Source organism: Pezoporus flaviventris, unplaced genomic scaffold, assembly GCF_033815535.1.
Source record: "Pezoporus flaviventris isolate CSIRO_AGI_PZ_B2104156 unplaced genomic scaffold, CSIRO_AGI_Pfla_v1 ptg000066l, whole genome shotgun sequence".
In the NCBI taxonomy this organism is placed as follows: Eukaryota; Metazoa; Chordata; class Aves; order Psittaciformes; family Psittacidae; genus Pezoporus; species Pezoporus flaviventris.
In genome coordinates this window covers 12,137,224-12,163,251 of record NW_026892614.1, presented here as the reverse complement: position 1 = coordinate 12,163,251, position 26,028 = coordinate 12,137,224, and the positions used below count along the sequence as shown (strand labels likewise).

The 26,028-nt window shown below is 39.3% G+C and overlaps 1 protein-coding gene across 1 annotated transcript in view; it reads right to left on the bottom strand.

The window, feature by feature from the left end:
- PCNX2 (pecanex 2) overlaps positions 1-26,028 on the bottom strand; it is a 151,669-nt gene that overhangs the window by 99,053 nt on the left and 26,588 nt on the right. The window contains exons 9-13 of the mRNA XM_061471262.1: positions 16,455-16,590; positions 13,244-13,386; positions 11,717-11,870; positions 11,598-11,630; positions 4,728-4,899 (exon numbers count right to left, since the gene is read on the bottom strand). Of these exons, the coding sequence (XP_061327246.1) occupies positions 4,728-4,899; positions 11,598-11,630; positions 11,717-11,870; positions 13,244-13,386; positions 16,455-16,590 (638 nt within the window). The remainder of the gene's footprint in view (positions 1-4,727; positions 4,900-11,597; positions 11,631-11,716; positions 11,871-13,243; positions 13,387-16,454; positions 16,591-26,028) is intronic.

The window sequence follows — 26,028 nt, the reverse complement described above, 5'->3', positions numbered from 1 at the left end:
ATTACACTTCCCTTCTCATGGATTCAAAATAAATTATTATATTACATATAAGAAACTAAAGCTCAGAGGTTAACTTTAAGCTTTATTTTGGGTAAAACCCACGGCAAAAAAAGAAATAGCCTTACATAACCCCATTACTGGTTCTCCTACACTTTCAAAGTTGTATTTGTTCTATTTAAAGAACAGAAATTTTAATTTGCAGACTTTGGACCTTCCCCCTTGAATCTGTGTCAGTTCAAGCACAGGTGCAACCATTCAGTAGAAACAAAAAATATTTTCACGGCTAAGATCTGAAGTATCTTGACTATCACAGTATCCTGCCTCTGCCAGCAATCAACAGAGAACACTTAAAGCAGCATGTAAAAATGGGGCAAACCAATAGTGAAACTTCTCCAGAATAGTTCCCCAGCTTCTAAACAGGATAGACTTTGACTATGGTGAAAGAGCATTAAAATCAGTAGAGAAACGCAGTCTGACCTCTTTACATAGCTCCTTTCTATACAGAAGTGCTAATTTAAATGGCTGCTTTACGGAAAAGCAGGAGTCATAATTCAGGTAGTTGTTCTACTGGTCATGTTCTGTTCATTTCCAACCGCTCCTCCTTCCCATCCATTTAATCTCAGCTCCACCCTACAAAATGCTACACACAGTTGTCTAGCAAAGCATCTAAATGCACCCTTGACCCAAGTCGCCAATACTGTTGACTTTCCAGAACACACACACACATGTTTAATCATATCCTTACTGCTTCACTGTACTAGTACCAGAATGTTCTGCAAGGTGAAGGAAAGAGATGTGTGTCAGCCACCCTTCCTTGTAAACAAGAATGTATTAGTTTACATGCCAGGAAGAATGCAGTTTCCTCCTATTCATTCTCATAAGAAGGAAATTAAACAAATTACTAGTACAATTTATTCTCCTTCCCACTCCAGTTCAATTTTAAGAGGGCAACAATAGTATCTGTGTTCTTTGTTGAATGCTAATTTCATATTTAATCCCAGCTCCTCTTACCAATGCATCTTGTGCTAAAATAAAACAATACACCAAGTTTAATCTGACAGCTTTTCTCTTTATCATATTGTACACTACTGATATCTAACATTGTAAATCTTGCTGAGGAAGTCAAACATGGGAGAAAAAATGACATACTCAAGTGTTAAACCCAGACCGGTCTCACTTAAATACACTTGAATTCACAATGCACCCTTCAGTGTGACTTCCTGCGGCTGGCACAAACTACACATACATGAGCATAAGGAAACACCGTCTTCTCAATTTTTCACATGGAAATGCTATTATTAAACTCCTTTACTAATCTGTTCTTATTTTAGATATTCCACCAAGCCAAGCAATGACCACTCCTGAAGACAGACAATCAGGCATGTCAGCAAACTGACCAGAAGGCCATGTGGTTTTGCCATGGGATCAACTATTCCCTTACTCCTGAAATTCATGGAAGATCTTGCTCCTTGGAAAGAGGACTTGCAGAGCTCATCTTAGACTACTGACTGCCTTTGCTGTAGCAACCTCAGAGAAAGCTGAACAAGGACAGGGAAAGGAAGGACAAGACCAGAGACATTGTCTCTCAATAGACCAAAATATACAGGGGTGAATGTAAACTAAGGAAAAGTTGTTTCACTACAGCAGTGTCCTCACCTCACCCTCTCTCTACTAATAACTTGAATAATCCTACCAACTTCTTTAGCTAAGGTAGCTTTGTTTATCTCATCCTGCACAAAGAGCATACCAGAGAGGAAAACAGTTGTCACTGACAAAAGGATTGAATTTATGAGTAGTAGTTTCCCTTGTGGCAAGCAGATGATTAAAGTAACTAATTAGTTGGAATTGCATTATGAATTCCAGAGAGAATTTGTTTAAACATCACACATTGTCATACAGAAAAACACCTTAAAAAGCTGAACCACTAAGTGATGCTTATGTGAGCTGCTGGCATTTAACACTGCTGCTTGAAGGTTTCCTCTAAATAAGTAGCTACTAGGTAAGTGTAGTAGGGAAACACAAGTTTTGACTTCGGAAATTTTGGGTCAATACAGGTAGAATGGAAATTCAGTAGCAATGTCAGTGCAAGCATTTTAGAAATTTAGGTATTTTTTTTTTAATACCTATTTGGGCACTAGTCCATTTGCTGTGTAATAATAAAAACTTTTTCACAGGGTGGTGGTGGTGGGGGGGGGGAAGTATTATTTAAGTGAGAAACAGTCTTCTTGTTCTCTGCCTCCTGAACATACCATAGATAACAGTCTTAGAGGCTTTCTTCCCCTGACAGAAGCTCTGTCATTGCTGAAAGTAGCAGGCAGAGGACTTGCTATCACAAAATTTTGCCACCATCTCATACTTACTCTTCTGAAATGTCTGCCAAATAATTTCCCTTGTCTGTCTAATGCTTAAATGGTTTCACCACAAAACCTCTCATAGACTGAGTGGGTAACTACTTTTGTCACTAACCTCACCTTTAGCACCCAGGGAGTAAGGTTGGCTCTGTGTGTGCCCTTACTTGCATTATATATGTTAATCTAGCAAAAAGATCAACTGGAATAAGGAATTCAAGATGAAAACCATAGTTAGAATGAGTTCAAGCTGTGATTCCCCAATCAATACAAATCAATAGCAGAACCACTATAAATTTAAAATAAAACAGAATCAGATCCTAAACAGATTACTTGCAAAGAAATTGACCTGTCAGAAGCCGTATTTCTTAATTAGGTTACACATCTAACACATTTTTACTAATTTTTTTATAATCTGTTTTCAAGACATATTATAGTATACCATGCAGCATCACACTAGTTCCTTTCTACGATTTCTATCACTTTAGCTTCTTACTGTATGTCGTAAACACCTGAAATAAGAGACTTTTTCTTTTCGTCAGTATTTGTAATGTATTATCAAAAATCCTTTGATTTCTCAACATATCAACTCTGAATGCTACAATAAATCATGAGTAAAATGTAAATTAAAAAGTCACCGTATGATGACAGAACACTAAAGAGAAACCAAAATATCCAGAATATAGGTAAAACCACGAAACGATAGCAACACTTCATTGGTATTCAGTGGAGTCAACTTCCCTCCTGATTTTATTGCCCAAAACAAATACTTCTATACTTTCAGTGCATAAGTGAATCTATTCGCAGTGCAGCAAGATGCTGGAGGATGCCAGACTGCCATGGCTTAAAGAAGCATCTGCACTGTGAGCCCCTGCAAGAATTCACAGCAGCCAGAAGCTGCTGAAGATAAAGTAAGAACTAGCCAAAGTGCAGCACCAGAGACCACTTGAAGAAATACACCATGACAAAATAAGAACTGGGGACAAGCAAAGGGAAATGGTTTCTTCCCCCCTCTTGCTGAACAGATACCAGATGGGGACATGAGCCTGTATTTCCTCCCTCCACTATGCTCTTCAGCCTGTGTCAAGAACCTGCTCTGCTATTGCTGTCAAGGCCACCCAAAATTAGCACATTTATAACCACACTGTTTTCTTATAGTGGTTGCTATAGTTTTTCATTTATCTCTATCCCAAGTGTCATTTAAGATTCCTGTTGAATTATTTATCAGCATTTTTACTGTTCACCTTTGACAGGCAGAGAAAATAATAGGTGAGAAGAAACTTTAATGAGACCAAAGGAAAATAATGAAAGAGGCTAATGAAAGTAAGTGAGCTGCATGTCTTCATTATTCCCCTGTTTCTGGTGAGAAGAATTGGGAGTCAATGAACCCATTAAAGGACCAGAAGCCTTTCCTTAAAATTGTATGCCTTCCAGGCAGTAATAGCCTGACCTGAGTACACCAAAAAGCAAGTACAACAGTCACAGGTGAACAAAGACCTCAAAGGTCATACACTTAATACCACAAAGTTTTTCCTCTACTACAGTAGGCTTTCCTGGTTCCAAATTCACAAAGCAATAGGTCATCTTTGGCATACTATGACACAGGGAAGTTTTCATAACTTCTAATGTAAACTTAAATTTTTCTATTTCATACCTAACAGTGTGGCACTACTTGAACTGAGTCCAATTCAGCACTAGTATCTGTGACACAACTACAGCAGCGTTACATTTACAGACTACAAGTGTGTTACAGGAAGAAGTGTCCTGACAGAATGGGCTATTTCCAGTTGTGGCCACTCCAAATTAGTGCCAAAGGATCATCAGTCCCATTTTGGGGCAGTATCTGAACATCCTCAGCCACCGCAGAACGTAATTCCAGAAGGAAACAGCTGGAAAAGCTACTGTGAAGTGGCTGCTCCATACTAACACATCACAAGGACAGCAAGATAAAATTAAATCTAGAAAAAGCGTGTTCCTCATGAATGGAAGTATGCCCATCCGAGGACTTGGCATGGATTAGCTTCTAGGCATTACATTTAAAACTCAGCTTATTCCACAGTAACTGCTCTGCACAGAGAAGCCTTTACAAAGATTAACTGCATTTCACAGATGATGTCTTTTGCTAATAACATCAGTGACTTTTAGTTTTCTATAGAGACTTGTCTATGAGCCTTACTTCATTAAGAACTCCTTTTACATAAGGGAAGGTTGCCAGCTGTCCCCTGACCCCCTCATCTTAAGTCATTCCAAATGTTTCTGTCAATTTGACTTAGAGTTGTGCCTCCACAATGTGCATTTGACTGCCAACATGGGAAAACACAGACTTCTCTGGCTAGCACTCAATTCATTTTTACAGTTCTAGGAAAAATATTGACTCACCTATTACATGGTCTCTGGCTGACTGGAGAGATCTAGGCGAAAAGAGCTTCAAGCCATACATTGTATAAACTGGAGGATTTGTGTCTTTAGATCCAGCATCTAGCAGCAAAATAAGGCCACATAATATACAAAAATATACAGGTCTGCTGTAGATTATGATTTTATTGTGCCCCTGGAAAAAGAAAAAAAAAAGTAAAAGAAAGAAGTGTTTGAATTTTGTGTTCATTCACCTACTGCATGCACTGCACTGAACTGGAGAGAGGGGCAGGAGTAAGAAAAATATTTTAAAGACTTATACACACTAATTAATAAGAAGAATGTTACAAGGTATTTTATCTTCTCCAGAGGACATTCAAAAGGCACAAAAATCAGGTAAGACTAACTCCAGCAATCATTTATGCTTTTTAATTGCATGCTGGGAACTAAAAATACAGTAGAGCACCTCCAAGGTACGTTGTGAGGCATGGAGATTCATTTTTTTGCACAAATAGAATTCAATGTATTTTCTGTTGATTTGAACCACTTGACAGCAAATCAGTGTCCCTCCTGGAGGGGGCTGACACATCAGCAATTTCTGATCTGTCTCCCATGCAGCGCTTTGAAATGACGATCCAAAGGAATTAATATACAGAAGCATCCTTATCTTACATCTTTCATACACATCTCACACAGTTGATTTGCACTAATCCTACAAAACACTGCTGTGGGGCTGTGGGCCATGGAGAATAATAGACATTTAAGAAAAATCTTCATAGTTCTCCTGGTAAAGAAGACATTTTAAATGCTGAAGAGTCAAAAGATTCATTGAGTGTGAAAGGCCAGGAGCAAAGTGACAAAGATTCAAGTTTGCCTTGCATAAAGCTGCTGCATTCTTAATTCTAACATGTAATTTAAGTGAGTATAATAAAATATATTTCTTTTTTGAGTCTTACTGATTTGTATTTGTTTAGCTGCCAGCCAAGCTTGTAAGTTAGCATTGCTTTTAACAGATCTGTTCTCTCTTTTGGGATCAACCAGTTAACAAGGTGGCAGATTACAGGGAATTAGCGGGCTAATACTGCACCTCACATCCATGGAATATGAATCAAGTCAGACTGACAAATCCTAGCTGTTCAATCGGAGTTTAAATTTCACAATGCCTTTTTTCCATTATTTTAAAATAGGACTCATGTCCATGAAATAATCGAAGGAAGATCATAAGGAGAAGGAAAACAAAAACAAAAACCAACACTTAAAAGTTTACTTTTTAGCTGGTTTCAAACTTCAGTTCATCTATCTTAAATATGAGATGTACTTTAGGAAAAGAAACCAGTAAACACTGCATCTAAACAATTGCTTAATGATTTATATCCTGATGTGCACTCCAGACCAAAGTCTTTTATCATTATGTTACATTCCTGTCTTCTCTTTTGAATTATGGAACCAAGGTTTTATCTTTGCCTGGTAATTATTTGAAGACTGTTGGGTAAGATGGAGTTGGTGACTAAATCCAGAGGTTTAGCTCCATACACCTTTCAGTTCCAAGCAGTACACTGACATACTCAATTACATTTGTAGTGTATATTTAACTCTTACTTCTGAAGTAGTTCATGGAATGCTTGGTGAAGAACTGGTTAAAGGGCAGAGCGCAAAGGGTTGTAGTAAATAGGGCTACATCAGTCTGGCAACCACTCACCAGCAGTGCTCCTCAAGGCTCAATCTGAGAGCCCATTCTGTTCAATTTATCAACCAGATGTTTTTTATCAACCATCTGGATGCATGAGTTGAATGCACCATTAGCAAGTTTGCTGTTGATACTAAACTGGGAGGTGCTGTTGACTCTCTTGAGGGACAGGAAGCCTTGAAGTGGTATCTAGACAGATTGGAGCATTGGGCTGTGATGAATGGGATGAAACTTAGCAAGTCAAAATCCCAGATTCTGCACCCAGGACAGAGTAATGCTGGGCACACGCATTAAACTGAGAGATGAGTGGCTGGAGAGCAGCCCTGCAGAAAGGGATCTGGGGTACTGGTCAGCAGCAGGCTCATTGTGAGTCAGCACTCTGCCCCAGCAGCCAAGAGGTGCATCCTGGGGTGCATCAACACAGCACAAATAGCCAGTCAGAAGAGGTGGTGATCCCACTGTATTCAGCATTGGTGTGGCCTCACCTTGAGCACTATGTGCACTTCTGGGGCCCACAATTTAAGAAGGATGTGAAGGTCCTTGAATGTGTCCAGATGAGGGCAACAGAGCTGGTGCTTAGCTGAGGACTTTGGGCTTGTCTATTTTGGAGAGGAGGAAGCTGAGGGATGAACTCATTGCTCTCTACAGCTTCCAGAGGCGAGGAAGTGGAGACCGAGGTGCTGATCTCTTCTTCCTGGGATCCAGTGACAGGACACATGGGAATGGCTCAAAGCTGCACCCGGAGAGGTTTAGACTGCATTTCTTTACCAAGAGAGCAGTCAAATACCAGAACAGGCTTCCTAGAGAAGTGATCAATGCCCCAGGTCTGTCAGTGTTTAAAAGGCACTTGGACAATGCCTTTAACACACTTCAACTTTCTGTCAGCCCTGACTTGATCAGACAGTTGGACTGGATGATCATCCCTTCCACTCTATTCTATTATATACTAATTAAATCATGCTTACCATGCTAACAATAATGCTTGCTAGGACTGAGAAAGAAGCTTTCAAAGGCTATCTGAACATAGCAAAATGTGAGCAAATACAACCTTCCCTATTTTTCAGGTGGCAGTGGAGAATGAGACAGAATCCTGAACAAGAAATCTTGATAGATCTGTTGATATATCAGATCAACAGAAGCAAAGCAGTGCAGAAGCAATGCACCCAGAAGGACATTGGCTGCACAGCTGTCACACTGCTTGGGGTGTGCTGGAGATGAATGAGCTTCCCAGAGCACAGCAAATACTCCAGTACCCACATCTGGGGAACAGGCAACACAAGAAAGAGGAATGGCTGTGGGTATTAATCTTGTATTACAGTGGCATCTACATCCCTTGTGTGAGCAGATAATTTGGGACAAGATTAGCTAGAGGCTGGCAGCGCACACCTAGGAGAAAGAGAATCACTGGGATGGTGCATCACCTCCTGAAACCCACAGCCAGTGGATGGACATTATATTTCCTCTTTCCAAGGTTTTAGAAACAAAGGAAAAGCAGAGGAGCTCTCTTGTGTCTTCCACAGACAGGCCAAGCTAGGCAGCCCTTCACCAAAATGGGCATGTGGCAGTGCAACTTAAGATATTATAGCTGTTAAAGGCTCATTATGTCCTACTAGATAAATTCTAATAGGACATTTTGACATGCAAATTTTGACATGCAAACCAGATTTCATCTTGGTGAAACTACTACACTATGCTTTCCCCAGAAGAATCTAAATAATAAAGCAAAATTCCTTTTATGTTTTACATCTCATTTGTTGGACAATCTTTTTAATCTGCCGAGAAAAATTTTAGGGAAAACTCTTCCTTCCCTAAGCCTGCCAAAAAATGTCACTGACTTTTTCAGGTCCATGTTTCTCACAAATGTTTCAGAAACATATTCACATTCTACAAACACAGCACTGGTGCATCTTGTATTTTGATAAAAATATTAGGATTTTCAACAAAGCTAGAACAATTTCACAAACACTTCCATTTAATAAAAATAGCACTTTTGACTGCAAGGCATTTTGATGGGGGAATCTCAGAAAGATCTAATTTTTTTTTTCCTTATGAGTGCCCACATGCAAGAGGAAAAAGACAGAAGGCTTTATATAAAATGTGTGTGCACTCGCTTCTACAGAAAAGCTTACAGGGACAAATTAAAAATACATTATAAGTGCCTTATGGGATTTATGAAACTGCTTACTGCTATGCCAGGTAATGGGACTGAGACAATGAAGTTATGCAAGTGATTCTGGGAATCATATTAAGAGCATGACTGCAATCCTTCAAAGCTCAAATGCCTTTGTAAACCTGAGCTAGGTCCTGAGCTAATCAGATGTCTTACGAGGTACTTATAGCCAAGCTCTTATGATCCTTCTATATATCCATTTACTACCCACACTGTCTTTATTGCCCAATCTGCTGCTGCCTCTAACCAGTATTAAGGAACTCCTCAGTCAGAGCCACTTGTCTAAAACCTTGAAATGCACAGGATAAGGATCTCTTGTATCTCTGAATTTAATACATTACAGTTACTGGCACCTCTCCCTATATTCTGCTGTTGATAAAATAAAACTCACACTTGGGATGGACTCTATTTTCTTCTCCCCACCATTCCAGTGAGGAGACTGTTCCAGAATTTCCCTATCTCAGAACCACATAGCCCTGTGTGAACAGCAACTAAAGGCCACCAGCTCCAGAACTAGAAAGGCTAAAGTACAGGCTGACAGGAATATTAGGCTCTCGTCTTGTAGCAGGCAATATTACTAAACCTGCAACTACAATAAACACCACTGGCTAGTGTTAGCTGTAGAATCTGGGAAGTTCCAATTTAAAGCACTAAAGCTAATCAGAATAGAACTATTACCACAAACCAATGAGCACAAATGAATAAAAAATTCAAAACATTAGCTGAATGAGATTCTTGTCTATATACTGAAACTCATCCCTTGACACATTGACAGTATACAGGCAATACACAGCATTCAACTCGGAGATCCTATCTGTCACAGCACGGTATGTGGGTGGGGAGAGAAGGGGGTAAGAAGTAATCTTATTTCCATTAGAATTGTACCAGACTACCAGACTTTGTAGGGTTTGGTTAGTTAGCTCTTCCTCGACACCAGGAAGTGAATACAGTGATGCTTGTAAGGAGTTAAGGCCAAAAGCTTATGCATCCCTAGGCACTGTGTTTTCTGAATTCATGGGATAGTATTTTAAAGTAGAGTTTTTCAAAACAGTATAGGCTAGAAGTGACAAAGTCACATCAAACAGTAACAAAGTCTGCTTGTCAGAGATAGGGAAGAAGTTTGGAACCTCCTTGGCAGGCATGGAAAACATGAGGCATTAGCAGCTACTCATGGATCCAAGAACAGAAATTAATTCAGTGTGCAAATTTATGGCTCGTGATGGTTTGTTTCACACTAAAAAATCTCATCTGCATTTTCATTTTCATTCATGGACATGGTACTGATCATTCTTTAATCCCTTTGCTGTTCTGCATCCTTACATCAACATCAAGAGATGTTACTCCCTTTCATTTTAACGTAGTCACATGAATTATGAAACAGTACATGGAGTATTTTTTCTCACCAACTTGTTGTCTTATTTTTGTGGTGCTTACTAGCTCAAGCAAACTTTTACAAATATTTATTGTGTTACAAGCATATGATGTAAAAATAGATAGCTTTCTACTTGAACTTGACCTGTAATGCCTCCCACCTTTAAAACCCTCTGTGGAAAAACTCTCTGAACTTTATTTCCATTAGAGAACATCTGGTGCACCAAAAAGTCTGCAAGAAAACATCCCTGAAAAAGTTTTAGGAAAACATATGGAAGATGGGAATACACTTTTTGTTACTTTGCTAGATTGCTGCATGACTTACAGAATACGATACTGAGAAGAACACTTGTAACAATGTTGTGGAAGTCTGAAATGCAAACCTGGATTTGCACAAAAAGTGTTCAGTTTTAACTTCATTAGCTACTTGTCTTTAATAATATAAGAAAGTACAGGCTAGATAGGTTCATAATGAAGATTTGACTAAACTGTTTGCCACTCACTTTAAACAAATGTACACATTACTAATGTCTGAATAACTGCAAAATATTTCATTACAGGTCATCTTTTTATGTCTGGACAGGTGCTAGTTGAACTAAGAGGCAATATTATTTTAATCCCCCCCAAAACCAGCTTCTCAGGGAAGTAGAAAATTTCTTTAATGTATTGAAAATATTACCCTACAATGTATAAGTTGCTGCCTATTAGCCTTCCCTACTTTTTCTGAAGACAGGTATTTTCCTGTGAATGCATTGCAACCAACAATACCATAAGTTCACTCCATAATAACTGGCATGTAAAAGAAACAAAAAATCTTCAGAAATCCATCTCAGTGAACTGTGTAGTACACACTTGTAATAACCTCAGTTTCAAGCTCAGCCTGTATATCTAACCTCTAAACTGACAAAACCAATTGCTCCCTGGCAAAAGGAAATGATCCAGCAGACTGGCAGTTTCTGAATTCTAAGGGAAGATTGGGGGTCCTCAAAAACTAAATAAACTAAAGATGTGTGAGCAACTAAGCAGCCAGTATAAAAGCAAGGCAAGGGACCTTGTGACCACTGAAATTTTTTCCAACATCTGCAAATCAAAACTGCTGAGACACTGACATGTGGAGGGGTCAAGCTGCAGTTGTAGGATGATGCTCCTAAACAGTCCTATAATGAAGACAGACTTGGGTAAGGAACTGTTTCTTTACAAGGTGGTTGTGATCATGGTGAGGATATTATAACACAGGGAAAGCACCCATGAGTTTATAATACTGTTGAGAAGTACATCTGCAATACCAGATTTAAGAAAAAAAATTAACCTCAAAAGAAAAAATAGAGACCCAACTAACCGATGACTGAGCTGCTAATCTGGAAATTCTGATGTTTTCAGTCACTGTTTCTAAAGGAAAGCAAAGAAAAGGCTTCTCTGATGCCACAGGATTCAATTTCAGCAAACTACTCCAGAGGCATTTTAGCTTAAAGGAAAAGCACTTTTCAAATAGCTTATGATTTATTAAACATAGTACAAAGTCTAAAATCACAGACATCTTGCTGATTTTCATAAATCACGTAGAACAGCAAACTACTTACACCTGTGTTTCACTGAACAGCCAACTGTTTCACAGTACACAAGTGATAATAAAGGAGAAAGACTTGTTCTACTGGCTGAGACTTACATGTATTGGTGAAGCAGGATCAGGCTGAACACTCTAAAAACAAAACAGAAGAAAAAAGGTTGCTTATGGAATTTTGTCTTTGTCAAACTTAGAAGAGAATTCAGCAACTTGGCTACTACCTTTAGGAGAGAATACTGGCAGCTGGCCATCACCAGACAGAACAACAGAACCCAGAAGTCTTTACAGAAGCCTTGATTCAGAGTCAGGAATCCAAGAAGTGAAACGAGAACTACTAGAAGTACAGCAAACACATTCTCCTTTATATCTTCAGTCCTATGTGAATAAAAATGTTAAAAGAAGTAGAAATATTTATATATTTGTTAGAGCAAGGCAGGTCCATTTGCAGGTGGTATGAACTGTCAGTGCTGGAGCTCTCAGAATTTACAGGATCTGAGGTTATGCTCCCAAAACTACATTTCCCCGTTCAACACTATTTCACCCCTGTGTCAAAGACCTTATCCACTATGATACCTAAAATGTATAGGAAAAAAAGGCAATGAACTGAAGTCCAGCACCCTCCAATCTTACATCTCAAATGTAACTGCACAGAAAAACCCACGGAAAAAAACCACAAACATGCAACCAAAAAAACCCAACCACAAAAAAAAATCAAACCCACATCCAAACAAACAACATTTAAAGGAGGAAATAAGGCATTCAGTTAGTGAAAAATACACATCTGACAACAAAGAATTAGATGAAAGACCAAATTTGTCATCTGATGTTTTATTAGTTTTATCCGTTCTATTAGAACATGGAAGCTGAGATAAAAAAAACAATGTTAATATTCAAGCTGCAACAAGAGTTTATCAGAACATGCTTTCCATGTGATTGAAACAGAGAGATAAGACACCACAGGTAAGTATCTGCTCTGGACCTAAGCTTGCTGACTATACGGCCTGATTTCTGCAGTATATAAAGCTCATCTGAAGTTTCTGATGTGTAGCCCACATTAAAATACATGGCATAGCACCCACCCAATAGCAGGGATAGGAGAGCCAGCAGCATTAGGTATGTAGGCTAACATGTTTTAAAGTCCGAGTAGTCCAGCAGATTACCATGATGCCTACTAGCAAAGGGTACTGGCTGTGTTGCCACTGTACATTACCTAAAGATTCAATGTCGAAGCTTGAGGACTAGAAAAAGGAATGACGCCTTGGCAAGAAATTTTCTCTGAACAAATAAAGCTGAACTGGAACAGAGGGAGCAGCTGAAAGAGCTCCTCCTAATACCACTCTATTTTTTTTTCCCTTAAAAACTGGAGTACTTTGTTTTTACAGTACCCTGGGACCCATCTACTTCTCTATTTTTGCACACACACAAAAAATAAACTCTCAGCAGAAAGCTCAGAACCATTGATCTAACAGCTGAGAGTGAAATTCAAGACTATCCGACAGGCCTGGTGCTCACATGAATCAAAGTCTTTGATTAAAGATGAAGGGTAGCAAGAACTACCAAAAGCAACTCTGAAGAGAAACACTTTCTTCAACGTAAAGCAAACCAGCACCTATCTACTCAACCTGAATATAAAACACTAATACAATGCTCACTTTTTCTTTCTCCAGTGGTCTGCGTTGCTTTATGAACATGTGGAGCCATCAACTGTAACACTACATAGACCTACATTAAAAAAAAAGAAATCTTACCTGTCTAACAATGCCAACAAGGCAAGACGATCATACCAGACTCTGATCCATTTGCCAGGGAATATAATAAATCTGTAAAACTGTCTGTTCAGCTTCCGCTGTGCTGAAGAACATGCAGAATCCTCAGGGTCCTGGCTGGGTTGCTTTAAAAACAAACAAACCAGAAATACATCAAACTCTTCCACATTGACATATGGCTGCCAGCAAAGCAGGTATTTAAAGGGCCAAATTTACATAAAGGTTAAGGGTTTTTCTTTCAAAAAAGAAATAGTGGAAGCATATTTATTTTCTTTCATTTTAAATTAGAAATGAAAATGTCACACCAGCTTCATAACTGCAGACAGACAGATGCTGTATCAATTTTTGAGCCCAACAGTGATAATATGCTTTAAATATAAATACTAAATACCCATTTAAAAAATAACTCATTTTTGCCCTAATCCACTGCTTGTCTAAAATATCTATTTGGAGATCTTTCTATGTGCCAGACTAATTACAGCACAACACAAAATCACATGTGATAGGACAGATCCTTCTTTTTAATCAAAAAGATCAACTAGGCTTTAAACTCATCAGCTCTCCTTCCAGAACACAGCTTTGTTTATCTTTCCGGAGATGCTTCTACTACCACATCAGGTGTGCACCCTCAAGAACAGCAAGAGGAGAAAAACCCAACTGCAAACAAGCACAAGCATCATAAACATCACTAGTGTAAGAGTCTCTAATCTTACCATCACAATCATAAATCCATTCTTTTGAATATTGCTTTTGTCAGACTCTAAGGCCGTTTCTTGTCTGCCTGAACTACAGCATTTCAGATCTCCAACTCCACCCCTGCACTCCTTCACCAACACTTGTGGGTAGGGAGGCTTATCTACAGACCATCACCAAAGCCTGCAAAGCTAGACAACAGAACAAAAAAAAACCTCTGCAAAGTAGTGATTTCTTTACAAGGAACACCAATAATTGATTTTATGGCAGGAGGGAATGACTTGTTTTTCTTTCAAGAAGAATTTGAGCCTTCTAGTGACTGTAAAGTCTAGTGGCTTTCAACCTCCTTCTATACCCCCCACCCACTGTTAAAGATAACTAATCAAAATTAGATAACAAATATATCTATTGTGGAACTCCAGGCAATCTTTGTGCTAGATTAACTTTCCTCATCAGAGAAGGGAATTTCTGTGTGAAGCAGATGACCATCTTCTTGATCTGTATCTGTTAGAAAAAATAGGGCTTTTTAAACAAACTGTCCACCTGCACGAAGGAATTGTTAAATTTTCTTTCAGATTATTGGAAAAATTTCTAATTTTCACTTTCCAGGAGGAGGAATATTACTTGTAATTTACATGTGACACACGTGAATTTATTGTTGTGTGTCCTGGGAACTGACTCATTGATATCCTCAGTCTCCTGGCAAGTGCAAGGCAAAACAGGCTAGCTTAAGCTTTGGGGAAAGAAATTCAAGTTTATGTTATTTTATCTCATGCACCCAACTGACTGAAAGTGTACAACCATGCAGTGCTGGGTAACTCAGCCATTATCAGCACATGACAGTAACTCATATTTCTGAGAGTTCAGACATTCAAGGGGATGCCAGGCCATTCACCTAAAAGTAGTTTAGCTGCACCAAATTTTAATGTTTCTATTACCACTTCATCAGGTCACTTAATTGTGGAGTTTGGGCACTTTTTACAACAAAAACATATTTCAAAATAGTACAGTTGCTAATACTGTCAAGTTTTGTTTCTCTTGAGTCCTATTTCCCCAACAGAAAGTAATGTGAAACTCAATCAACTGCAATCATTAATTTCACTCATCTGATCTAGATGCTCACTATATAAATAAATAAACGAAACAAAAAAATCCAAATGGTGGCATAAAGTCCACTAACAACTCCTGATGATCTCATTGTTGGTCAGTCTTCAGAACAGCTTAACACATGTTTAACTGAGTGCGTAAGTGAACATCTTGGCTCCTGAGGAACTGTAACATTTGGATGAGGTCCATTGCATGAGGCTTGCAGTACTTAGTCTGAAATGAGGTTCTGGAGTTGTGTTTGGGAAACTCTCTGACTAGCCCTGAGCAAGTCACTAAGCCTAATTATGCCTTCTATCAGAAAAAGGTCTTATAAAAGTTCACTTCATAAGTTATATTGTGTCAGAGCCTGAAACCCTAGGTTCATTGAAAACGATGACAAAACTTTTCCTGACTTACAAAGGCTCATAATTCTATGTTTAATAAAAAAAAAAATAAAAATAATCAGAAACCAGGAAGTACTGAAATTACTGCCTGGCCTTGTTACAAACTTGCTATGTGATCTTGACAAGATGTATTTTAAATGGTGCAGTTTTCTCAGAAGTGGGGGGCGGGGTGAGGGGGGAACGGTATGACTATTGTCCTCTAATTTACAAGATTATAAATACCTTAGATAGATACCCTTAGATGAATGATTCTGTTCAAATACGAAATACACAGTTCAGAAAATTTTCCTTATTTTAAATTTAATATAGTTCTTCTATACAAGTTACTTCTAGCTTTAAGTTCCTGTGCAAACTCTAAGATGAAAGATAATTAACTGGCATTTTAAGGTTATTCAGAAATATCAAGTTAGCATCTGTCATGGAAGACAAGAGAAGGTTAAGCTTATTATAAATGGAATTGTAAAAACAGATTACAGCCTTAAGCCATTGGTCACAGACCCCAAACACTGTAAAGTTCATGTCCACGTATTACCATACAAACTGAACTCTGAGGGCCTTTTTCTTTTGCCAGCTACACCAGGGAGATGGGTTTGACATTCCACAACAGACATCCAGAAGCCTGGCTGCCTGATTCAGAAAAGTGAAACCAGACATGAGGTTTTAGATCAGTAATGAATTTGGAATAAACACTTTATACTATTAAAATCAGTGGTGCATCTAAACCCCTAACAGCTGTGTTCTCCTTCTTTCTAACAAAATAAGAATGAAGATAGAAGACAAAAGATCAACTTTTTAGGTGATGGAGTCTTTAAACACACCCCTAAGACACTACTCAGTGTCAGCAGAAAGCAGCTGAATTGCATCCGTTGATAAAATATATCTTCTCCCACAAGAGCAATACCAAGCAAAGTAGTAAAGAAAATCAACAAAACTGTCTCAGGAACGAGCCTGCAGCATTTGTTTATAAAGTAGTTCATCAAGATGCTAGAAACAGAGATACTACAACGTACCCGTGGGCTTTCCGAAAGGGTCCTTCGTGCCACCATCAGCAGAAGCTGCTGCTGAAGCGCACTTGCTGCTTGATCCCTGGAAGACGGTTCTTGGCTCTCTGAAGTAGTAGTACTAGAGGAGCTGAACTGTAATTCACTGGGCACAGAGGGAAGAAGGGAAAGAGACTGTTTTAAGAAGCAGTATTTTCCTAATATTTCTGAAATGTTACAGGAAGAAGCCTGTAATTATGTTACTGGTTTGCTCACAAGAGATGGAGCCTTCCACCTCCCTACCTGAAAAATAGCCGAGCTCCGCAAAGCAGTGAACACCCACATTTAGATACACATGGGTTACTACATCCACCACAGAGAAACAGATACCTCTGTATCTCATTTTTTCTCATCCTCAGATGAGCACTTACAATGAATCACACTTCAGAAGTGCCTTTTTCTGTCCACTCATAATAATTCAGGTCAAGAGCGATATTATTTACAGAGCAAAACTGCAGGATAGTTACTGCAGAGATCCTGGATTAGCTTTCAAACAAGCTCACTTAGCTACAAAGCTACTCTGACATCGCCTGCACTGAATTCAGCAAGTAGTAATTTATCCTACTGAGAATTCGGGCTACAAGAACTTCTGTCTGCCCTAGCAAGATGACAACAATACATGATCTAGTTAACATAAGGCTAGTTCAGATATAGATATTCCCTGTACTGAATGTAAACTCACCTCAGGAGAACCCTGAGCAAGATGCTACTTTTCCCTTTTTCCCATGTTTACTCCTTTATGTTGTAGATACAGTACTTGAGGAAATCTGCACATACTGCAGCGATACCTGTATGGCTGCAGAAATGGTATGCTATCATGGCACGACTGATGGAGTTTCAGTAAGAACTATATTGAAATATGTCGTGGTTTAAACCCAGTCATGCAGCTTGTTTACTCACTTCCCCCCCTTCTTGCCCTCCCCCTACTCCCAGAGGGACGGAGAGGAGAATCAAAACGAATGCAACTCCCATGGGTTGAGATAAGAACAGTTTAGTAACTAAGGTATAACACAGATCACTACTGCTACCACCAATGATAACAATGATAAAGGAAATAACAAGGGAAGAGAATACAACACCTCACCACCAGCCAACCAATAACTCGCCCCCCCCCCCAGCCTGACCAAGCACGGACCGATACCTTGTCCAACCTTGCAGCCCCTAGCCCTTCCGGTTCACTCTCAGTTACTTCCCGGGCATGACGTGCTGTGGTATGGAATACCTCTTTGGTCAGTTTGGGTCAGGTGTCCTGTCTCTGCTTCCTCCTGGCTTTCCCTCCTCCCTGGCAGAGCATGAGGCTCACAAAGTCCTTGGCCAAACCAAAACATCATTGTTATCAGCTCTGTTCCCCGGCCGAAAGTCAAAACACAGTGCTGCACCAGCTACCAAGAAGGAGAAAAATGACTGCTACTGCTGAGCCCAGGACAAAATGAAATAATTGTTACTTGAGGAAAAGATCTATTTTGAATACTTCTTGTTTATTCTTTGCCAAATGGGATTTATATATCACGCACCCTGCTTTATGCTCATTATTCCTCTGCACCTAAATGCTTGCCTTAGCTCTTATTACTTTTGTATCTAAATGAGGTGAAAGCACCCTGGTGCTCATACAATGTAGTCAATACCTATTGTTCCTATTTTGCACAAAGGAAAGACAAGTAAGAAGAAACTACAGTGATCTGCCTACAGTCAGCCCGGAAACCAGGCGACAGGACAAAGAATAAAACTATCATTTTGTATACCCCTAATGCTTGCCCCCAAGCCATCTTACTAATTTGAGATAACTCAACCTTCCTAGCCTTTGGGCACCACTTCCCAAAGACTGAAACCTAACACTTGTTAGACTAATTTTAAAAGGCATTTTAAAATTGTGGCTGTGCCACACATTTGTGGTTGATAAGTTAAGCTGCAGAGATAAGGTTCAATGTCCAAATTGCTTAAAAGCAGGGCTGAAGAGTCACACCAACAGTTTGAAACATGCATGCTCTCTCCTTCTTCCCTGCAGGACTTGCTAGCTCTGCCTGGACCTACAGGCACATCAGCAGCCTCCAGATGTCACCAAAGGAGCCATCCTGCTGATGGTCTCCAAGCCAGGTAGTTTAGTTTCAGAGCCTTGATTGCTATCAGGCTTGGATCCCAGAAGTACAATTCACCATCTGCCACTTCAGCAGAGCTACCAGTTGAATAGAAATGACAGCACCCCATCTTCCTGATCTTAATGGCTTCCCCTGCATTCCCCATTTCTCCTGCTACAGGCAGAAGCATGATCTGCTCCACAAAGTCAGGACAGCTATATTTTCCCTTTGGACTTCCTAGTGAGTGAGGACTTGGTCTAACACAACCCACTTGATGTCCCAGGTACAAGGCAACCCTCCAGAAGAATCTTCTTTGTGGGTCCTGTTTAGCACCTTGTCAGCAGTAAAAACTATAAGAGTACAGAGAGGATGGGAACTGATCCAAGATCCTGGATCTCAACCAAAAGATTTAGGCAGGAAGAAAGGGGAGGAAGCCTAGAAGCATGACTCCCAGGAGGAAGATTCCCACAGATAACGACTATAGAGGACAGCCATGCCTTTGGCTTGTTTTGAAGTGCCCTACTCAAGGGTGACCTTGTCCGGCTTGAAGGAAAGCAATGGATTATTTTTGTCTTGTTTCCTCAGGATGAGCTGTCCAGTTCCTTGTCACTGTGGTTGCAAACCTGGGACTCCCTGTTCCCAGCAGACAAAAGGCAAGTGTAGCCCAGGTTATGCAGGAACACTACCCTGGGAATTCCTGCCCAAAAAGCAGCCCAACAAAAGATGAGGGGAATAGAACAGTAGCTGCTTGTGCCTTCCTAAATGTAGAGTTAATATCCAAAAACTTTCTGCATCTTTAACTATCTTCCTACAAAAGCCAAGTGGAGTCAAGAGTATTTCTAGATTGGACCATGTACTCCATTCCATGTTTACCAAGAATGGAAATGGCAAAAGGACAGATTAGACAGGCCAAGATACTCACCTGGTACTCTATCAGTTCTCAGAAATCAAAATTCTTCTACTCATAAGGCTTCTTCCAAGAATAATCTTAAGAGTTCAAATAATCTCCCACCAGACTTGAAGATAACAAAAAAAGCCAAGAGAGCCCATACTGTGTTTTGCGTTTACAGAAAAACTTCATAGCTGCACCTATCAGCCACCAGCAGAAAAGTCCATAAGCAGCTGGGACACTGAGGGAAAGAGGAGGCCTCATAGGCCTGAAAAAGCAAGTAGAGCAGAGAAGTTGGGAAAGTGGAGCTAGCAAAGCAACAATTCCAAAGTCACAAGCTATCATCTGGTCTTCATCTGCCTCCTAAATCTTTTATTCATCATCCTCATCTCCCTGTATCCTCTTACTCTTTCCTCACCTTCCATTCCCTTCAGCTCTTGTTTGCTGCTTTTTCGTCCTTACCCCTGTTTTCCACACAACCTTCTTATGACACTCACTTGCTACACCCTGATTCTGGATCGCTTCCACAGCTACGCAGAAGCTGTATGTCTCATCTGGTGACATTGTTATCACACTGACAGCAAATACCAGTAAGAAATGTGATGATGGTGTTTGTGTTTTTGTAAGCCTATAAACTAGATTCCATAAATTTATTACCATACATAAATAGGAGCAAACACTCTCTCATCATAAAATCATTATAACAGAGCTGATCACAGCATAACATGGAATCTTGCTAAATTGAAAATCTGTTCATTTGCAGAATCAAATTAATGTTATCAAGATCTACTGCACTAAACTGCACTGCTAATGTAAGCAAAGGTATAATTGAACTAAATTTTGAATAATAGATTATTAACTAAAAATATCTTTGGTAAACATACAGCCTATGAAGCCCAAATGCAAAAGCTACATTGCACCCTCTACCGATAACTGGTTATAAAGTCAGGAACTTTTTTCTGCCTCCTAATTCAGCTTTGTAAGAACACGGAGTAAACATCAGCTAGCTGAGCAATCATGTAGCACTCAGAATGTTTTAGTACAACCACATAGCACTGGAAAAATCTTCCTCCTCTCTCTCTGATTAGTCGAGGACAGTTGCCTTCTACCACTTGCCATTGAAATATAATCCAGCCTAAATCATCCTCTTTGTTAAGGGTTAGCTAGCCTGCATCTGAACACCTCTTAAGGTAAGCTCATAATACAGGCACATCACAAATAATTTCCCACTAATAAAGGTATTCTGCAGGTCTTGGCTAAACTTCATTTTAACCTGCATATAGGAGAAAGGACAAGGAACTCTGTAAGCAATGTCCCAACAGTCACAGTAAAAAAAAAAGCACCTTCCTCTTTGTCCTTTTTATTTTGCTACTCATATAACAGGATTTAGGGGAGATTTTTGGTATGTGTTTTAACTAGCAATAACACCACCACTAAGGGTAATAAGATAGAATGCTCGAGTTTACAGAATGGGAAAGCTGGATGTACAGATTTACTGACAAAATAGAAAAGGATACAAGATCACCATTAAAGTTTTGCAATAGACTACAAAATGAGCAGTGGTATATATTAAACTCATTGAGTTAGAAACTACAGATGGACAGAAAGGCATTGTAAATCATGTTACCAGTAGCACTGTGGGCAATGTGAACGTAGGAAGTTACGAACACCGTCTTACTCAGGTGTAAGAATGGGATCCACTCAGTACACTCTGACTTCTTAGTATTCAGGTTTTATTTGGTTAACAAACATGTAAACTGGTAATTTGTAAGCCTAGTACATTTCAGAGCAAAGATAAACGTACTAAAAACTTAAAACATAAACAGCATGCACTAGCTAATGAACCGGAGGATGCATTTAGAAGATCAAGCTTTACTGGAATTAATGCATTAACAGTACCCGCGGTTCCATTATCTCCAGAGTATTTTAAAACGACCCTTTTAGCTCTCCTTCTAAAACGGTGAGGAGAGGGAAGGGAAGCAAATCCCAAAAGCTAGAGGACTACCGAGGCTCCTAGTCCTGAGCAGGATTTTGCTGCCATCATGTGGCAGCAAAAATCTCTGCGTGTAACAAATACTTCCAGTCTCGGAGTCTCATGCAAACACACTTTTCTGCCCCATGTTCAGAGTGAGATGGGCTAAAACATATATATGAATACATGTGAATACAGGAAAGGATTTTAACTGGCCAAGCTCACAGAAGGGTTTCCTCCTGTCCCCCAGAAAGGCAGCAGGAAAATGCCACTGAGTTTGTAAAGAGTACTTTTCAGAAAAATCGATGGCTTCATCATAAATCAAACATTCCCATTTTCAGGGTGCACATGCATACACCACTCTCATTTATGTGTTCAAGAAGCACTATGCTCAGGTGACCACCTAATCTAAAATTGCTGAATCCCAAAAAGACCTATATAACATTTGTCGCATCCATTTAAAAATGTGCTTGGCTGCAGAACTGCACAACCTGCCAAGCAGCTTTAAGAAATCTTTAAGAGTCAGCAGCCTGTTACTAGAGCAGTGGGTGATCTTTGTTATTTGGGTCACCTTGCTGAGATATACAAAGATGTTTTAGCGATGCAGTATTTTGTCATTCTAAAACGGTGTTTTGAAATACTAAAAATAATATAATCTACTCCTATGAGGAATAAAACAAACAAACACTAAAAATAAAATAATATAGTCTACTCCTATGAGGAATAAACCTCAAAGGTTTGGGGAATTTTCCATCAGTGAACACGCTAAAGTATTAATGGATTTACACAGGAGACATATAGTACCACTAAGGCATTCAGATAGATACTTTCACGTAGCATTATGCACTCAAGTAGCTTATTCAGGAATGTGAATGCAACTCAAATAAGTTAACTCACTGATTTGAAGTTCTCTTTTTTGCCCAGGGCCAGAAACACTAGCACTCTGCAGCTGTACTGGCAGGAAACTTAAATTGTTTTCTTAGTACTTGTTAGCCACTGTTTTGCTGCAGCTACCTCTTTTTAATCTGCTGGCACTGCTGCTGCTGGGAAAATAATAGTTCTCAAAACAAAATTTAAGCACAATTCTTTTTTTCTTAATAGAGTTTTCTATCTGTACTGCAAAGCATTTTAGACATGTAAAGTATAATATAAATCCATGAACTGTATTGGTACGGATGAACCACATCTAACAATAAACCACACATACAATTATTTATATATATGTAAAATTATATTATTTTCAAAATTACATACATTAATTTAAAAAAAAAAGATTCATTATCAAGAAAGCGGGAGAAGGTTTAAACTAGAATAATTCTCCTTTTAAAGCTATACAGCAAGTTAGGTGTATATAAATAGAAGTGATTTCAAGCAAAAGAGGGAGAATCTGCAGCTAAGAAAGAGAAAAGAAAGTTATTCTTTTTTATTATGCCCAAATCATTCTTCCTGCTTGTGCTGCTTTTGGCTGGGAGGGAGTTAACTGCCCACATAGTAGCTACTTTGTGGTAATGTTTTGGATTCGTGCTGAGAAAAGTGTCAATTTTAGGGACATTTTTAGTTATTGCTGAGCAGTGCTTACATAAAGTCAAGGCATTTCCTGCTCCTCACACCACCCCACCAGCAAGTGGGCTGGGGCTGCATAAGAACTGGGGAGGGGACACAGACAAGACAGCTGACCCCAACTGACCCAAGGGATATTTATATGCTCAGTATATAAAACTCGGGGAAGAAGAAGAAGGAAGAGGGGGACATTCAGATGCCATTTGTCTTCCCAAATAAGTGTTAGGTGTAATGGAGCCCTGCTGTCCTGGGGATGGCTGGACACCTGCCCGCTGATGGGAAGTGGTGAGTGAACTCCTTACTTTGCTTTGCTTACGCTTAGCTTTTGCTTTACCTATGAAACTCTCTTTATCTCAACTTGTGAGTTTTCTCACTTTTACTCTTCTGATTCTCTCCCCCGTCCCACGGGGCAGGGAGTGAGTGAGCAGCTGTGTGGGACTTAGTTGCCAGCCAGGGTTGAACCACAACACTGCTCCATTTCTCAAATATTTCAGCTGCATGCCATACATCCATTTCTGTGGCCTATCTTCCATGTTTATTTTAAACTCCAGCTTCTATGACACATACGCAGCACAGAATCATCCTGATGTAATTTATGGCTACTGTTGACTGTTGCCAGACACACAAAGTGATAAACTGCAGCATGAGGTCCAGCACTTAAACCTATTATACGCATTTGAACTAATCAAATGCTTTTGCATCACAAAGTTGAATCACTGTCAGTGAAAACTTGGATTGTTCTGAAGACACACCAACTCTCTCTCTTTATAAATCAATACATGTGTGTAATGATATCCTGCACAGAACTGGGAGTTTCAGTATGTTTTATTTCTCAGGAGTTCAACACAGGAGAGAAGTAAATGGGCTCAAGAACACAAGCAGTATTCTTCTAAATTGCATTCACTAAACCCCGAGTATTTCTAGAAAGAAAGAAAAAAGGCCAAATGCTTACACAGCTTGTGTGGGCACAAGTCCAGTTTGCTTTAGAAGATCTAATATTTGATTTAAGAGACAGAACTGGCCCCTATCCTCAGAAAGCATCACTTAGCTTTTTTCTACTTAATAAAACATCTCCACACAAAAAAAAATAAACCCAACCCACATTCTTCCTTAAAGCTACACACACCTCAGTTTTGTAGCAAAAATTGAGAACATTCCCAAGTTGGTATGGCCATATCCACATCAGGATTTTGTGTGTGGACCACCTTCTACGCTTTTTGAAGTGTAGCTAACCATAGCACATATGTTTCTGCACACACACCAAAGAAAACTCTGTGCTTTAAACAGAAAAAATTGCAAGGATGCAGAGAAAAGAAACGGCAACGGCAACTATTTACATTAGTTGGACAGAGTTGTTCATAGATGTGAAACCAGGAGAGAGAACTTCTTAATTAATTTAGAAAGAAAAGTACTTCATTCACGTGTTGAGGACAGCTGCATTACTAAGAGGTATAAAATTCTGATACTTTTTTCTTCAATAGGTATGAACACACATGCTTTGAAGGCTGAGCACCTTCAGTATGTGCCCCAGTATGCAAAGAAGGCACATTTAGAAAGGCAAACATTTAAAAATATGCTAACTTGTACAGCAAATATGCACAGAATATATGACTGCTCTTATATTTATGTATCAGCATTGATATATACTTTATGGCCCTATTAGCCTCTGTATGGGGGACAGATCATGCAGCATGCAAAAGTCATTGATTCTAATTGCTGAAACTTTTAAGGGTTTATGTTTCCACTGATATTTATGAGCCACTTCGCATGAAATGCCAAGATAACATGATAGCTCACATTTACCTTTTTGACTGCTTATCAAAACTGACTCAGTTATTTAATTACAAAAGACAAAGTAGTTAAAGAAATCCCTCAGAAACATCTGCTTTCTGTCACAGAGTGGCAGACAGAAAAGGTGTGTCAGTGACACCTCCTTATTTGTAAGACATTTATTAACTCCAAGTTCTTTCTCCTGACCCCATAAAACAGCTATACACCTCTAACAATGCTTTAAACTATACATTCTTTCAGCTCGTTTTTTAATGATGCATTCTTGTTAATGATTTATTCTGTATTGCCAATCTAATGGGAAGAATTCTAACTTGAAACTGTAACAGTTCTATACAGGTGAGACATAAACCTAGTAGCCATTTGGTAAGAAGTCAAACTGACCATGCAAAAAGGCAGTTCATGCTTACACCAGGCACCTGTTTTACACAAATCTGAACTTTCTCATTCTTATCTGCTTTCCCAGAAGCCCAGCACATCCTCAAAACAGACAGCATAGAAACATTAAGGAGTCACTGTAAGAGAGACAAAGACTGGTAAAGGATTTAATGCAATGGGGCAGAAGAATGGTTTTCAAGATCAGAAAGCTACTTCCAATTTCCCACTTAAAAACAGATTCAGATGGTCTCCCTGCAACTAGTTTCTAACATAATTCATGAGCTGAGAAAACAGTTTACACTTTGTCTTGTCAAAGCCTGTCACAAAGCAATTTATGGCTAGAGGTGAAGTTGGCAAGGTAATATGAGCATCAAATTTAGGGGTAATTAACTCAGTAGGGAACACATTCCACAGGGACTGCTAGCAAGAGGTGCTGCTGGCAAGATAATAGACAAAAGTGGGGCCAGAGTAATTACATGGACAATAACTGGGAAATTCATTAGCTACCTGCCAATGCTTGAAGAACTTACCAAACTTAGTAACAAGAATCACCTGCCAAAGTGAGGGCTAAGATGGAAAAGGAATTATCTTTTCAGGGCGACCATTACAACATAAAATCTTCCTTTAAATTAACTTGGCTAACTTAAGTTTTTAAGTAAACTTAAGACTCCTTCAAACTTGGACATCTGCTTTCTCTGGCATATTGTAATCCATTGTTGTCCATCTAGCAATTTACAAGCAAAGGAAGAGCAGGAAGTACACAAAAGTGAAGAATAAAAACTAGCCCAAACAACATAACAGCATCAATTCTGTGACAGAGCAGCATGCCTGTTAAGACATTAAGAGCAGTTAATAATTTACTACTGAGCAGACAATAGTAGG